At 38.3% G+C, this 17577-nt stretch overlaps 1 protein-coding gene across 18 annotated transcripts in view; it reads right to left on the bottom strand.

The window, feature by feature from the left end:
* PCLO (piccolo presynaptic cytomatrix protein) overlaps nucleotides 1-17577 on the bottom strand; it is a 397307-nt gene that overhangs the window by 185594 nt on the left and 194136 nt on the right. For 12 of the 18 annotated variants that reach the window (XR_014816013.1, XM_084977292.1, XM_084977293.1 and 9 more), the window contains 2 exons: nucleotides 3934-9016; nucleotides 1553-3567 (listed from right to left, as the gene is read on the bottom strand). Coding sequence is in view for 17 of the 18 variants with exons in the window: in XM_084977292.1 (XP_084833418.1) it covers nucleotides 1553-3567; nucleotides 3934-9016 (7098 nt within the window). In the remaining variant the exon portion in view is untranslated. The remainder of the gene's footprint in view (nucleotides 1-1552; nucleotides 3568-3933; nucleotides 9017-17577) is intronic. The other 6 variants (XM_084977301.1, XM_084977302.1, XM_084977303.1 and 3 more) reach the window with 2 other exon arrangements.

The following is a 17577-nucleotide window of genomic DNA, read 5'->3' as shown; positions in this document are numbered from 1 at the left end:
CATAGGCCACAGTGGTAAAAATAAATGCCTATATATTATAACTGGGTTAAAATACTTCTTACTGTATAATTAATTCTAGAAACAAAGCGATACTTAAAAAAAAAAATCTGTCAGCTGAATGAATTCTCAATGTACCAGTGGTTCTCTGACTGAACAGTTATGACCTCTGTCCCCAACATGAAGACAATTATTCACTGTTTGAGAAGGTACTTAATAATAAAATGTCCCTGTTAAACTAGAAAACTTAGACAAGAAATTTTAATTTATTAATGTGACTATTAATATGTCTATATAGCTAAAAATAGACTTACAGTTACATATAATGGCGTATTTTCCCGCCCACAGCTAATATCTAGCATTTAGGTTAGTGGCAATATAGCAATATCTCAGATAAACCTCTTTAGAAGCCTCAGGGTTTGAAGATCTGAGTTTAGAAATAAGGGCATTAGAGGAATTATTTTTTTTTTTAGTTTTATTTAAGTATAGCTAATTTACAAGGTTGTGATAATTTCTGCTGTACAACAAAGTAACCCAGTCATACATATACACATATCCGTTCTCTCTCAGATTCTTTTCCCCACAGATTAGCACAGAATACTGGGTAGAGTTCTCTGTGCTATACAGCAGGTCCCCATTGGCCAATTGTTCCACATATCTCAGTGTGCATATGCCTAGGGGAACTTTTAATTTGAACATAAATATTATTTTGAATAGAACTATCATACTTATCAATAACCTTCTAAAGAGTTACATATTAGGTTTTTTAAAGTAGGATACACCTGTTTTTATAGGAGATTATTAACATTTCTTATTCTTAGTTACAGAGACCTTAACATACCTATATATCTATGTCTATATATATGCTTTCTCTTTGAGGCATATTTTAAAATAATTAAACTCTAATATTTGAAGAAACATAAACATTAATTTTTCTCCTGTATAGGTTTACCTGAGGTCAGATCAAGAAAATTGCCAGAAACAAAATAAGCATGGATGAACAGTGAAGATTAAATTACACTTTCTGCCCTAAAAATGCTCTCCTTTGGTCAGCAACGGTTAGCATTCTGGCTGAAAGAAGAACAGACTTACTAAGTGATCTCCAAGGATCCTCCCACTAAAGAATTCTAGTATCCATGGGTTTAAATTTTTGGTCATTCTGTGCCTTATCTATTTATGTTCAATGCTTATTCCATCATATTTGAATAGAATATTAATTATACTCACTGAAATCAACCTATAATTGACACTTGAGGGACTTAAAAATTAACAAAATTGACAAAACTTTCAATCTCATTAAATCATAAAAAAAAAAACCCTTTCTCATTTTGTCTCACATAATATGGGTTTGGGTTTTTGGGGTTTTTTTTTTTTTTGTATTTTTACCTGGATGTATACTTCTCTATCACCCTCCCACCCCTTCAATTTCTAGTTAAATAGTCTTCACTGAAATTGAGAATTAGGTACTAGGAGGCTTATTGCCTCCCGATGTCTGCAAACACATGATTAACATTAACGCATCCATTGTCTTCTAACTGAAAAGAAGCACTCTTACCGTGAAGCCCTCGGTATACTGAAAAGGAGCCCTGGAACTTTCGTCTGCTGTTGGACTCAGAGGCTTGGGGTCAGACATGGACCGCTGCATCATCTTGGCTGCCTTAGGACTTGCTGGGGGAACTTTAGCCATATCTGGATGCAGTACTTTCTGTGGACTTATATCATCAGGGAGGGGTTTCTCATAAGGTACAAAGGCTGATTCTAAGGCTTTGCCTGGTGAAAGTGGTGAGATGGGTGAATAAAGGACTTTTGGAGATTTGGGTGGGGAAGGAGCCAGCTGTAATGTGGAATCTGCCCGGAGGTGAGTTGAGTAACCAATCTCTAAAGGTGTTGGGCGTTTCTTGTCTTTGGATGGAGATGTGGCGCTCAGATATTGAGGACTTTGTGTGTCTGAGTCTGCTTCTGTTTGACATCCTAAACTGCCCCCTTTGTAAGTCTTTTCAGGAGCTGAAATGTGTTTAATTATTTCTACCTTGGCATCCATGCGAGCCCGTATTGAAGGTGTTCTGATGGTTCCGACTGGTTCAGTTTGCACAGATATCTCTGCCACTGTTTGAACTGCTATACTGGAGACTTTGGAAAGGGGTTTGGTCTTGTCAGCCTCTGTGGTGCTGTCACTGTATTTCCCTACACGAGCTTTCCTCCTTGATCTAGTGGGCATATCCCATTCATCCTGATCTTCATCATCTGTTTGCACGCTTGTATCAACGCTCTTTTTAGTTCTCCTTCTCCTACTCACGTAACTCCGATCCGCCGCATCTTCATCATCTGTTTGGACACCACTGTCCACTATCTTTTTAAAGCAGCGGGAGTCATCTGCCAGATTTTCCCCCATTTCATCATACTGTCCACGAACTTTAGCTCCAGAACTTCTCTTTTTGGATGGTTTCTCCTCTTTCACAACAACGTCCGTCAGAGGTATTTCTGATACGGTACTCAGGATGCCGGGAGGGGCAATGTACTGAGTAACCCCGTCGGACTGAACGGTATACCATCCTTGGCTTTGGGGTATTTCAATTGCCACCACGGCAGAGGCTGTGGTGGTTGTATCTTCTGTTGCCCAAAACTGACCGCCTTCTGGGGCTGCATATTGACCTTCCAAAATGGCCTGCTCTGTAGTGGTTTGTGGAGAGGCAGTTCCAGAAGGGTCATAGTTATACTGGTAGATCTGGCGGATTTTTTGCTCCTCCAGCTGCTGGTGAAGCTGTTGCTGCAGCTGTTGGATCTGTTCCAGCTGCAACTGTTGCTGAGCTAATGTCTCCTGCCTCATCATGAACTGAGCCTGCCGCTCTTCTTCTTGTTGATACAGAAGGTGCTGCTTCATGGACTGCAGCTCTTCCAGCTTTTTTTGAACCATGATCTTTTCCTGTTCTCGGAACCTCTGGATTTCCTGCCGTTCCCACTCCAATTCCTCAGCAAAACGCTGTTGTTTAATTTTCTCCAGTTCTAAGAGCTCACGCTCCAAGTCTAGTTGCTGTTGTTGTTTATCTTCTTCAGGGACAATTAAAAGTGCACTCTCCTCTCCCACTACTTCAGAAAATACTTCAGATGCTGTGGTTAAACTGGGAACTGAGTCCATTGTCTCTGCTGTAAGAGTTTCCATAGTGATGGTTTGCAAACTGGCACTGATATCAATACCAGTCACTGCAATGTCTGTTTCAGATGCACCTGTTGTTAGGAAATATGATCTAGGCATTGGCTGGCTCTGGTGCAGGGAAGACAATGAAGTTATTGAGTCAGTTGTGTGCACCCCAGGCAAATCCCTCAAAGTGGTGCTGAAAATGGAGCCAGGTTGTGTGGTGATAGCAAATGTGGAGGGAATTGGAGTTGCTACTGAAGAATAGACAACACCATTAGATGACCTCAAAACACTCCCCACACCATACTGGGATCCTGGTGGTGGAGTCATTCTTGCTGTGGAATACTGTGGGGTGCTAATCCCAATTCCCGAAATGACTTGTCTTGTTTCTGGATATGGACCTGTAGTCTTGCTTGAATAATCCATTACCTCACCTGAAATACAGGGTAGAGTTATAGTCCAGTTCCCAGAATGAATGATGCTTTTTGCGTCTGAAAGCCCTTTCAGTCTTGATGAACATAATGAATGGGACTGCATGCAAATCCACAGGATAACCTACTTAGATGCAGAATCAAAGCGATGTTGAACATGCAGGCACATGCAGGCAACTTTGGGTAGAATAAATAATAATAAAAAAAAGAAACAAAAGCGTACATGTACTCCAAAATCTTTTGCCAAAACATCCAAAGAAAGAGAAAAAGTAACAAAATCGGAAAAGGGACCACAATGTCATCCTGAAATGAGATGAGGAACACCATAATGATATTTGAAGGAAAGGTCTGCCGCTACATCATACTGACCTGTAGTAATTCTCCCTGAAGTTAGATCTACGGCTGCATCAGTTCCTCCAGAATAATCAAAAGCATTTTTACTTTTATAGAAAAAATGTCCAGCTTCTGCTAAATTAGTGTCAGACATAGAAGGCTTCATTCCCCCAATCCCTCTATAACCATATGGCCCTGATCGATCATATTGATAGTGATCATCCCTATAACCAAACCGATCCTCTGGAAGAGTTGTTGCTGGCTGCTGTGCAGTGCAGCTCCTGCCAAAAGGTAACTTATAAACCACATCACAGCACACAGCTCTTCTTCCTGCTGTCAGATCAACAGGTTTTTCATCATCTTCTATTACTTTGGTCACCACATTTGAAGTAGATTCATCCATTGTTACGACAGTTCTATGAGACTTTGTGGTACTGAGATCCACTACTTCCCCATCAGTGATCCCTTGGAATGTGGTGCTGTCAGTCCATCCATTTGTGACACCAAGAGGAGGTGCAGTAATGGGTTTTGTAAGGGCTGATGTCATTGCGTGTGCTGAAGTGCTTAAAGATAAATTTATGGGTGCTTCTTCCCTAACTGCAGGAAAGGTCTGGCCACTTGGTCCCCTGTATGGGGGCTCAGCATGCTTTGATGTAGTAAGCTGGAGTGGTGCTGCTGGCGCATGGTCTATAGCCACCAGGCTTTCTGTGCCCATGGTGTAACTTGCACTAGCTGTGCATGTGACAACAGTCACTGTCTCAGTGACCAGGGATATTGGAGTCACTCCTGATGAGGCTGCACTGAGATTTATAATAGACGGTTGGACAGCACTAATCTGTCTCCCATAAATTTCACTGGTCATGGTTTGCCTTTTCACATCCATGGCAGAAGCAGAAAGGTCCATACATTTTTCAGTTACTTGAACTTCTACTTTGGGGACTGTACGCAAATCAATGGCATCACCAACAAGTTGCAACTTAACATTTTCTTTATGCTGATGTTTCTCTAAATGCAGGTGATCCAGAGCAAGTGGCTCTGAAGGAATTGATATAGAGACGCTGCTGAGACCAACGCTAGGGACTGTACTTCTAGCCACTGAAACCTCAGCCTTGGAAACTTCAGTTGTGAGAAACTGTGTTGGGGTTGCTTGAAATGAAGAGAGGGTTGTGACAGGGAGAGCAGAAAATGTCTCCAAAGCTCCTGAGAAATACAGGCTTTGTTGTGAAGAACTTGAAATTTCTGCAGCTGTCATAGGAGGAACTACAGAAAATACAGGTTCAATGGAAATCAGATCTTTGGGGGGTGATCCCATAGGCCAACTGGTAATAGCTTGACCAGCTGAAGAATCTGTTGGAGTCCCAGGTTCGGATGGCAAGGTGATAACCACATAGGTTTCCATGAGGGATTTGGAAAACCTAGGTGAAGACTTGTTCGAGTGAGGGGAAAGTGGGGAGGTTGGGGAAGGCAATTTATGATCTGTTGAAGTCACTAAATTTAATGTCATATTTGAAGTTAAAGGTAGACCTGTTGGTTTAGGGTGTATATCTGTTGGTTTCTGTGTAGTTACTAGAGGTTGAGGAACTGCTGGTTTTGGGGCAACGGGAGGTTTGCTTGGTTCAGGTCTATGTGTGAATACAAGTCCAGATGGAATTGATGATGGTTTAGGAGGAACAGGAGGAGGTGAAGTGGTACATATTTTTGTTACAGGTGACCCATTACTTCTTGGAACAGCTGTGGTCTCTACCATAGTAACAGAACCAACTAGAGGTGTAGCTATAGTAGCTGCAGTCTCGGGAGCTGTAACCATTAACTTTTTTTTAGGATGAATAGATGGTTTAGGTGAAGTTGGTGGAGGAAGAGGTGGGGGAGGAGGAGGGGGTGGAGGGGGAGGAGGTGGTGGGGGGGGAGGGGGAGGGGGAGGAGGTTGGGCTGATGTGTCCAAAGAAGAACTTCGAAGGAACGGACGCATTTTAGTTGGAAGAGAGGAAACAGAAGGAGTGCCAGATAGTAGCTGAGAGGCAGGTTTTGCCTGACCAAAAGCCTCTTCAGATAAAAAGCACGTCATTGAAACGTGCTCCTTCATTGGAAGGACTATTACAGAAGAAGATGTCTGATCAAACACAGTTTCAGATAAGCTAATTTTTGTTAGTTCAGCCTCAGACTCCTTCCTTGTATCTCTGTAAGCTTCCAAAACTTCCAAAATAACTCCATTCCCTGTTTCCTTCTTGGCTTTCCTCACTAGGTCTTTTTCAGATATGGATAAGTCAGTGGAACCAGTGTCAGCAATTAATCCCTCAGGTTTAGTTCCTACAGATTCTATGAGAGAAGGTTCCGCATCAGATAAGGAAATCACAATATGATCAGCACTAGTTCTACCGTCAGGGATGGCAGTCCGATCTAAAGATAGACTTACTTCTTCTGGATAGTCTATAACGCTGCCTGGGAAATATGTTGATGAAGAAATTTCCTCAGAGTCTTCAAACTTAGTTCCAATGTCCACTGGCTCAGTATAAACTGTGGTAATGCCATCCAGGGTAGTGACGGGTGACGAGCTATCTGTGGTGCAAACTGAAGAGACAGATGATGTGAGAGAGGGTGTGTCAGAGGGTGGGACAGATGTAGCACTTTCTGAAGGCTCAGAGTAGGTCAAAATCAGTGATTCATGAGCAATTATCTCTTGAATTTCTCTTGCATAATCAGTTACATATTCATCCTCAATTTCTTCCGCTGAAAAATGCTGGGTTATTTTAACATCTGGGATAGAGAGTGTTGTGCTGCTGGTCGAATCTGTAAGAGATGCTCCTGAGAGAACACTTGAGGTCAAAGATGCGTCAGGCACCCTGTCAAAGTCCACAGTGGACTCTGCAACATCATCCCTGATGGGAGGCTGGGTGGGACTAGAGCCAGGTGTCAACTGCATCTGTTGCCTTTTCATGAGTTCTTCATAGGCAGCATCAGCATCTAATAATTTTTTTTCTTCACTAGTAGAAGTTACCATACTACCCAAATCCACAATCTCATGACTTTCCGGGATGATAAAAGAGCTTGAAACAATGTCTTCTTGAGGCAAAACAGAATGTAAGCTCTCTAACTCATAAAACTCTTTCTGGAGGTCTGTGATTTTCTGCATAGGATCTTCATAAATCTGTTCTGGAAGTCTTATTTTTTGCTCTCTCCCTCTCTGCTGCAAAAATCCATTTTCTTCTTCTTGCCTTATTAGGAGACTACCATCCACTGAACCATTGTACGTGTCCTCCACTAACGATTCATAAATATAATCCTCTATTAACATCCCACCATACAAAGGCTCTTTTTCAAACAGTTCATCTCGTTCATTTGCAGCTGGAAAAGCTTTATATTTCTGGGGTTTATGCATCATTTCTTCATACATCTCTTCAGCACTTTTTAATGCCTTTTGGCCACCTTCTTTCTGCATAATAGACTGTTCATCTGTCGGGGAGTATAAAGACACAGCTGTGGGCAATTTGTAAACTTTTTGCACTTCTATTATTTTTTCTGGGCTTATTTCAAAACCTTCTGGGTCTGACTCTATGCTAGGTGAATACTCAGAACAAGAAGATCGATGTAGCTCCTCCATTTCTGCAGCCTGACGTAATTCTTCAGTTGGAGAGGCATCTTCGATGGGAGAGAGATTACTAGGGGGCGTCTTTGGTCTTTCCCTCCTTCTCTGAGCCCGAAGTTCATCTTTGTCTTTCTTTGACTTCTTACTAGAACTCTTTCTTTGTTGCTGTTCTAATTCCCGTTGCTTTTCTTGCTCCTTCAATAATTCTTCTTCCTCTCTCAATTCTTCTTCCTCTGAAGAATCTTCAATCGTGGGTAACAGAGGGCCATGTGATCTGTGCCGAGCTTTGCGTTGCTGTTTGCTCTCCCCTTTTCTGTGACTCGGGCTACTGTCGCTGTCCTCATCAAGTGATGAAACTGAAGTAGGGGATGTGCCAGGAGTAAAGCTGGAAGCATGAAGACTAGAAGATCCTTCTCCCCTTGACCTGTCTTCTGGAGAGTCTGTCAGGCTTTCCATTTCTAATTCTGGCTCTTCATCAAAATACAGGGCTGTTTTTTTCTGTGATGACTCTGCAGAATATTTATCTGCTATGGTGCTACTGAGTTCAATTGTCTTGAATCGGCGGAGTCCTCCTCCTCCGGCAACTACAAGCTCTTCACCCTCTTGACTTTTAGTTTCTCTGTATTTGAGCTCAGGACTTTCATCAAAAGTCTCATCATCTTCATCATGCCATGAATGGCGTCTCCCTGGATCATCATCAAAGCTTGCACTACTTTTTCGAGTCAGTCGCCGGTGTTTCCCTGCTGCTCCCTTCCCCTTCCCTTTGGCTTCTTCCTTCTTCTGGCTCTCAAGACTACTAGTGAGCTCTTTGAGCTGGTTCCTAATGAACTCATAATCTTCAGAACCCGAAGCATCTTCATCAGCACTCATTTCTATGATTTGCTTTCGAATAAAATCCTCCTCTTCACCTGATCCTTGACTATCTTCCTGTTTATAATCATCACTGCTTGATGAACCGACACTAGTTCTCCGTTTTCTTTGTGGAACAGGTGAGTTTTCACTTTCACTACTGTCTTCAATGGAATCATAAGGTTGTCTTCTTGTGGCCAACTCATCCACGAATTCAGGCTTTTCTTCAATGTCCTTTCCAGGAGGAACATCTTGTTGGATCTCTTTTTTAAAAGTGTCTTTTTCTTCCGGACTCTCTTTGAGCTTCTCCTCTGAAACTGCAGATTCCAGTGTTTCAGCCAAACTCGGAGTTTTCTGTTGGTCTTTAGGCTGCTCAGGAGAAGCCTCGGGGGACTGTGTTTTCTTTTCTGACTTTTCTTCAACAAGTGTACTTGCCTGAGCTTCCAAAATGGATAGGACGGTGCTTTCTAACTTCGCCAGATCGGAGGGGCTGGAAGGGCTGCTTTCTTGTGAAAAGGAGTCCTTTTTGAGTCCCTTGAGCAAATCCTTTTCATCACTGGGAATAAGACTTGGAATTTCCCCAAGTGAACTTGATATCCCATCAGAAGAATATCCTGTGTCACTCAGACCTTGGGGGCTTTTCGGCTGCTGAGAACTTGAAGTGTCTGATTTGTCATCTTCCTTTTCCTAGCAGGGAGGAAAAGATACAGGAAAACTTAAATGTTAAACTAATAACATGGTCCCTCCATTACTCTCAAATAACTATCACAAATCGAGGAACAACTGTAGGAATGTTTCAACTATATCACAGTATTTAAAAAAATATTTGAATGGGCACAAAAATAAAAAAAAGTTGATGCATACTGATCAAGGTTAGTTTTAATTTAAGTTTAATTAAATATCAATTCTCAATGATAGCTTATTTTATTTCATTAATGTTCTATCCTTCAATATTTCAATACAATCTGCCTTCAAATATGTAACTATCTTTCTCAGTGCATTTACATTGGGAAAGCGATCAAACGGTTGAAGAAAAATGTTAGTAAGTTTCCATTAACATAATTAATGCTTTTGGTTTATGAGGATTGTCAAAGAAAGAATCAGAGGGCGGGCTTTCCACTTGGCTTCAAGTTGCATGGAATATTGAAAAATTTACTTAACAGAAATAAGCAGGTAACATGACCGTGATGATATTCATCTTACCTGCCATGAAGAATTATTTTTGAGAGATATTCAATCAAGGCTTTGCTTTTTAAAAACACTTTGAAGGATGTAAACACTATATACATACAAAACCTTTCTTCCTTCTTTTCTGCTTTCATTCCTTTCCTTTCTTCCTTTATTCTGTCTTCCTCTTCCCCCCAACCTTCTCCCATTTCTCCTTCTTCTTTTAGCTATGAAGTATTCGTATATAAAAGTTGTTCATTTGATACTCATTTACATTCTTTTTCATCTCAGGGTATCTTCTTCATTATGCATAACTAAAGATGTATCTTGAACATATTATAGGGTAAAATACCTTTGCTAAATTTTTAACATGACAAATCCAAAACACAGTCTAATACATTCTTCACAATGTTAATGTAACAAGCAATGGCTATTCTTTGGTTTGCTGAGAATTGACTTCCCTGGCCTATTTCAGATGTCTTTCCAGAAAATTACTTATCTGTAGGGGTGAGACTAGTTGGGCTGACAAGCCCCCAGCTAACTAGTTCATTTCTCTTAAGAGCTACACACGGAAGAGGTAATCACAGATGAAGCAGTGTTCTCACAGAATCTTTCTGAATGGTCACAGTGGAGGGATATTTTCATCTCTTTACATCCCACACAATATCAGAGCACATTTTTTAGTTGAGTATGCTTTCTATCTCTTTCCTTGTCTGCTTTCCCACTCCTCACTAAATCACAGAAAACATTATAACCACAGGGGAGGGGTATCTAAGCAACTTGTGGAAAAAAAAAAAGGTCAAGAAAATGATCTTTCATAATCAAATTTTGATGCTGTAATTTGTACTCTTTAAGTCTTCACATATTATAAAACATAACAATATAGTAAAACTATACATATAAGGAGGAAATGCAACTAGTTATATATAATTTTACACAATGGATTCTGAAGGTTCTGCTGACATTTTACAAAAACAGGATTAGGATCAGACATAGAAAACATAACCAAGAAATGAAAATACATTAAACAGAGACTCAGATGCATAAATATCAAAATCCCTACCCTACAGTTCTCCCTTACGTACCCTTCTCGATGTAGTCATGCTTTCCTTCTCTCCTCCTCTTTTCTACCCACTTCTCCCTCCTGCCACTTCCGTTCTAGTCTCTTTCACCCACACTCCTTACAGGATTCAATCATCACTTACCTATAATGATGCAGTGATGATTTTTCACTGAAAATGACCTGCTCCCCATATCATAAGGTGGCAAAACTCTGCACAGATTTTCCTCTACAGGTCTGTGGGTCTAAGTCATCAGTTTGGAGTGGTTAATAAGGAAATCAAGTTAGGTGACCAAAGGATATTTGGCTGAACTATTCAGAAGAAACGACTGGTCATGTACTTACTGCACAATGATATATTGAAAAAATTCATAATATCAATTTTTCTCATACTAACTAGCATAGGTATAAACTCTCTTTACAGAGGTGAGTGACCTTCTGCGTTTTCATTACTGTTAGCTTATTAACTACCAGATCACACACCAACTAGCTCTTCTGTCTCTTTAAGGTACCTACACATTCCTCATTTCCCTTGCTGCTGCTAATATTTTTAAGTTGTTCATCAGAACAGAGATGAACATACTGAGGTGCTTATCTGTCCACTCATTTATCCTTTCCATGGCTATCACTCTCCTTTATGAGAGACCTGGGAGAAAGTACTAATGCAAATTGTACCCATGCAGGTTGGTTAACTGGTCTACTATAGATTTCATACCACAAACCTTTGCTTTATGAATAACTTTTTTTAAAGAAGGAATAATTTGATCAAATATGTATGAAAGAGTAGCTTGAACTAAGAAGAATATAAAATGCAATGTATAAGTTGGGTCTGTTTTTCTCTAATTATTAAAACTTCCAATGGATAACTGAAGTACTGTAACTCTAGAGGAATATGATCAAAGGAACTGTGTAAGGAATGTTTATTTTCTATCAAATGTCTAACTTCCTAGGACTAAAAGATTGGGAATTTTCTCTCAGTTGCTTCAAAAAATGTGTGGTTGTATGCTTTTTGAGAAGACTATTAAGCTATATAGTAACATAGTAAGATTTAATAAAACGGATAGTTTCCAATGGCTCTTTCTAAATTAAATGCATAGATTACAGATACAACACTTCTATACATTTGTTTAAATATCAATGAATTTTCTTATTTATGCATTATTTTCTAAATTTCAATAGATAGGAATTGGAGCTCCCGTCATGGCTCAGTGGTTAACGAATCTGACTAGGAACCATGAGGTTGCGGGTTTGATCCCTGGCCTCACTCAGTGGGTTAAGGATCCAGCGTTGTCATGAGCTGGGTGTAGGTCGCAGATGCAGCTCGGATCCCGCATTGCTATGGCTGTGGCGTAGGCCGGCGGCTACAGCTCCGATTAGACCCCTAGCCTGGGAACCTCCATGTACCACAGGAGTGGCCCTGAAAAGACCAAAAAAAAAAAAAAAAAGGAATTGGAATTGATTATCCACTTAATTTTTCACATGTAATACAAATTCAATTTAGAATGACCTCTAAAATTATTACCTAAGAATAAAATTCCAGGTACAGATCCTTCACATGAGAATTTTGTTTGTCATCTTAGATAGAGGCAGTGACTACGAAGAGCCATAATTTAAGCGTGCTTTTTTAAAAAAAATTAACAATGTTATATTTCAATTCCCCGAGGAACACATTTTTTCTGTATTTTTCTAAGTACACTTAGCATTAGTCAGCATTACATTGAGACTATACATACTGTACTTTTCTCCACATACAGAATCATGGTACCTGAGCCTTTTAAGTCTGTGTATAGGAAACTATTCAAAATTTTCAGATAACTTAAGATTCATATTTTTTTACTAACTAACCAAAAGCAGAGAGCACAGAATTCTTTTCCTTCCAATATTCCAATGCCATTTATTGACCGGGAGACTGGTCAGAGAGGCAGTGATGAATTCAGACCCACATGAACCCTTCCCACGGTGTCCTACCTTGAGGCCTCGTCTAACACTAAGACACTTCTGTACTGCCGAACTTGGTTCTACTTCTTTTACAGATGCTAAAACTTTAAACTTCCATGTCGAAGGTAAATGGAAGGTTTTTTTTTTTTTTTTAATATGATTGGGGTTATGAATTGAATTCTTGGTGAAATATAAGACTATACAAAGAAAGGACACAATATTAAATTTCTGCTTAATGTTCCCCATGTCATTCATTTATTTTAATGCGCCAAAGTAAAACAACGGATGAATATTCTTTAATCATTTATACAACATGTGGGTCAAAATGGATTGCTAGTCTGAGTGTTCCAAACACTCTAAATAAGATTAAATCCATAAATTCACTGGGCCCAGAGAGAAAAATTAGATACTCCCATGTACATGGGGATCCTTTTTACTGCAGAAAACCTCATCATTTTCTGTCCTGTGATTATGCTGTGCTTTATAGACCATGGCTATATATAACCTGTATACTAACCCCTGGGTGATCAAATAAAAGTTAATGTAATGCTAAAAGGATGTTCAAATTTTGTTTTTTATCAAGAGACCTATACCATTTTGATGTAATATATCGAATTAGACAAGCAGTAGTCTGTTTACGTATTTAAGTAAAAAGAGAGAATTCTGTAGCCACATGCAATTTTAAAATATTGAACTAAAAAAGTAAAGAAGAATGTACCTTTCAAAGTAATTATTATATTTCAGGATAAACTTTTAATTCCACCTAAATCATTCTGAAAGACAGGAATGAGCGGAGGGACAAAATGACATGGCATAAAAAGAAAAGTAAACAATATACTCTAACAATAGGAATGACACAAATGACAAATAAATGAATCAATAACATAAATATATAAACACAGTTAAAAATTACACAAAGTGTTCGGGATTATAATGGTTGCTTCTAAGGGGGATGAATAATTATAGTAATGAAAGGGCAGTGTGGCAAAAGTGTCATGGGGAAAAAGCATTGTGTGTAGTTTTGATGAGCCCAGCCTTTAGAAGCAGAATGGACTACAATCTTAGCTTTACCGCTTCCCGGTCCTGTGATCTTGGGTACAATAAATACAGTTCCCCCTTTTTACAGCAGATATAATATTTACCTCATCAAGAATTGTGTAGATTAAAGGTAATGAACTTATTAACACAGTGCCCAAAACACAGTAAGAGATAAATCGAGTATTATTCTGACTTCAAACAAAAACTAATTTAACACTAATCAGTCTAGAGAGTTGAGCAGCAGAAGCGAGAGCCACTAGGGATAAGAGGGGCTCAGGTGGGAGGTCCAGGTGGGATTTTCTGAAAGGATACAGCACTAGCGCACAGAGAACTGAGCGCAGGATCAGAAGGCAGACAGCACAAGCTCCTTTGCGAATTCACAAAGTCACACTTGGCTGGTTTTCTACTTCTCACTCATGGAGAATACTAGGTTGCTTAAAAGCTATAGTGGAACCATACAGAGGGCTGAGAAAGACAACTAGCTATTTAGAAGTTAGTATCTGTCACGGGGTGCAAAAACCTGGTCTGGCATGCAAAATGATCTAATGGACTGCAAGAAGAAAATATTTATGATTCTTATTGTATTTTTAAACCAAAAATAGAAATTACATTTTACTAATGTTCATTAAATGGATTGACACCAGTATTCATTCACTTCTTATGTCAGTTGGCCAGATGTTCTATGAAGAATCCTGGGAGAAAATTGGGAGTTATACTATAAAGATTCCTAGCAAGGTGGTCACTTTAGTTGCTCACTTTTATATTGAAGCTTACTGTTGAGTTGTGGCTTTCATTACCTAGTTTCGACCAAATCAAGATTCCTGTAATAGGTAAGTGGTAGACAAAATATTCTTGCAAAAAAAAAAAAAAAAAAAATCATGTGTTAAAGATAATACTAATAATGCAATAAACATAAAAACACATTAATAAAGAAGCTGATACTTTTCATATTGTTCTAAGTGTTTCATCAGCAACATTGCAAGTTAAAAGCAATGATGATGAAGTTAAACTAGATCTCACACAAAGCAGGCCAAAAATGTTTGACATTACCAGGAAATGTAATATATTTGTTATCTGTATTTACATATGTTATTGCTAATAACAAAACTTGTCTAAACACATAATGTGCTTAGGCCATTTATAGCAAGTGACATTATGACGGGATCATAAACTACTATAATATTTATTAGAAAATAAATATTCCAGTACTTTACAAACTTTCAATAAATTGAAATAACACTTAAAATCTTCTTTTGACCTGTCTTACTTAACAGTAAAAGCCAAAAAACATCACACAGCATTTGGGAAAACTTGATTTTTCTGCCAGGGCAATGATATGGTAACAAATCAAACTGCATTTCTTTGTCAGCAAATATTGTTAGAAGGAACAAAGAAATAACTCTGGAAAGTTTTGGGGAAAATAATTAGAACAAAGTGAGTAGCAAAAGCTTTGGTAGTAATAAAATCAAAGTGCAGACATTTCTAAATGCTCAGTTTATAATATCCACTATTTCTCTTTCAATAATAAAATACCTAAAGGATTACTAGTGTGTGCTGCTAAGTGGCTCAATATTGAAAGATTTGTTTAAAAAGGTATATACATTTTTTTCAATGAAGGAAACTGTATATCGAATCCTGAACAGTGACTCTTTTGACTGAAATTGGTTTTTAAAAAGGATAAGATGACAGAGACAGCAGTGCAAGTGAAATTCAATTACTGCCTCAGTTACAAGTAAGCCTGTTTTGAGCAGAGTGCCTCAGGATTTCACAGATATGATACTCCTTGTATATTAACAAGAACTTTATATTTTGAAGAATGTTTTTAATATTTTATACTAAGAGAATAACTATGAATTTATTTTAACCACAGAAGGTTGCTGATTATCTCATGGGAAATTAATTTTTAAAAAGTTGTACACTGTGATTTAATTCTTAAAAAAAGTGGAAGAACCCCTAAGTTGTTGAATTTTTTGGTGAAGGCTATTAGTAATATACCACTTAGATATATTCAGGAAGAAAATAAACTTTGATTATCAGCAATATACTACCTAGCAAGTATTTGGAGAAAACAAAAACAAAAAAGCACTAGCTATCTCTTCAAGAGAATGATGATGTAGAAACAATCCTTTGAGGATACAGAATTGGAAATCATCATGTGATTATGCTCCATAAAATGGCATATCATTTTAAACAGATGCCACATCTGCCTTTTCAAACAAACTTTATACAGAATATTTTAATCTGTTTTTAAATCTCTTAGATGAAGAATTCCAATGGGTTTCAAAGCCATTTGTTAAAAAAAATACATTAAAAAAACACCACATTTTGTGCTAGTTAGCAAGAACAAATGATTGGTACTAAGTTAGATTAACTTTTATTTGTGGAATTTTCACAAGTTAAAGAAAACTGTTTTCAATTCCAAACTTAGCAAACAGGTTAAAAAAATTTGGCAAGTATAGTCTTCGATACTCTTCTTTCATTTCTGGTATATTCTGTGCATTTTCTTTTTCTGTTATGGAGAGTCATTAAAACTAAACACCAAGCTACCAAAACAAACAACATAAAAGTTGAATTTCAAAGACCTTTATCAAAGAATTTTAGAACAAGATTTTCAAATACTGAAGCACAATCAATGCTCTCTCTAAAATACTATTATTAATCATATTTTACCGAGATCAAAGGTATTTATATTTAATTAGGTGATTTTAGTTGTTTCACTGACTTTTATGTTTTTCTGAATGTTTTATATTGCAAATACTATGTTAATAATAATGCACACATTTACTTTAGAAATAAATAAGTATATACATATTGAGATTGTTAAATAAAAGAAAAATTAGTGGTAAAAGGAAATGATAAAAAATGATAATTTTGCAGAATAAAATAAAAAGTGCAATACCAAAATATGCAGATACTTCTTGTTTAGATTATATTTAACAAACAAGAGAAAATCATTAGAAATATCTGAGTGATAAGAGTTCCGTGTTCTGAACCCTGAAAAATAATTATAACTATATACTGGAGAAGGGAAAAAGAGAAGGCGTAATGACTAGTGATTGGATTATTCGAATCACTGATAAAAGGTCACAAAGGCCATTAGGAGGATACTGTTCTTAGGAATCCAAGCTAACACACAGGAGTGTGATAGGGAAAACCCAGCAGGGAAAGAAGAAACCTGAGATTTCTCAGAAGGTGCCCTTATCAGAAACAGAAAGTCAGAAGCAGGTACTGCTTCTATAGAGAGAAGGAAACAAAGTCTGAAGCAGAAACTGCTTCAATAGAGAGCAGCAGGTAGGATTCGAACACTGAATTCCAGTTTACAGGGAGGCTCTGAAGTGGAATGATATACTCAGTACTTGAAAATGCAGGTCTAAGATGCAAGAGGGGCAAAAGGTGTACAAGTAGATCTGGGTATTATTCACAGGGTTCCCCTAAGAGGAAAGAAGACAAAGTTCAAGGAAAAACCTCATCGTACGGAGATTGGAAAAAACAAAGTAGTAACAAGTAGGTCCAAGTAGACCTCATAAGGGGTGATCAGAAAGATGAAAAGAGAACAAAAAGGAATAGGTCATGAAAGCCAGGGACCGTTTCAGAAAGGCACAAACGGTAAAGGGCATCAAGTTCTGCAAAGTGGTTCGCTCAGAGCAACTGGGGGTGGGGTGGGGCAGGTAGGGAGATCCAGCCACCAGAATGGAGAATATACAGGTACCTGCTTTCTCTGACTCTAATAAACTCATATAACAAAGGAAGACCAGGATTTATTTAATGAGTGATGCATCACATACCAGAGGTGGGTTAGTAACCATGTGTTAAAACTATAAACAAAAAAACAGCTGAACTAGGGTTGGGGTGGACTATGCTCTAATTAGAGTTCCAACATTAAGTTTTAATACCAATAAATCATTTCATTGTCCTGCCAGTCATTGCTGTTATCTGTGAATTAAAATTACTCAACCAGGTACAATATAAGATCTCTTGCAGCTCCAAAAATTGTTCAGAGTTCCTCTAAAAATATTATTGCCTGTGCAAATATAGGTTAAGATGA

This window comes from Sus scrofa, chromosome 9 (assembly GCF_054392235.1).
Source record: "Sus scrofa isolate SSC_HxYL_T2T_F1_AM1 chromosome 9, Sscrofa_HxYL_maternal_Yorkshire_Landrace_v2.0, whole genome shotgun sequence".
In the NCBI taxonomy this organism is placed as follows: Eukaryota; Metazoa; Chordata; class Mammalia; order Artiodactyla; family Suidae; genus Sus; species Sus scrofa.
The sequence above is the reverse complement of the archived record's forward strand: the minus strand, read 5'-3'. Positions and strand labels throughout refer to the sequence as shown.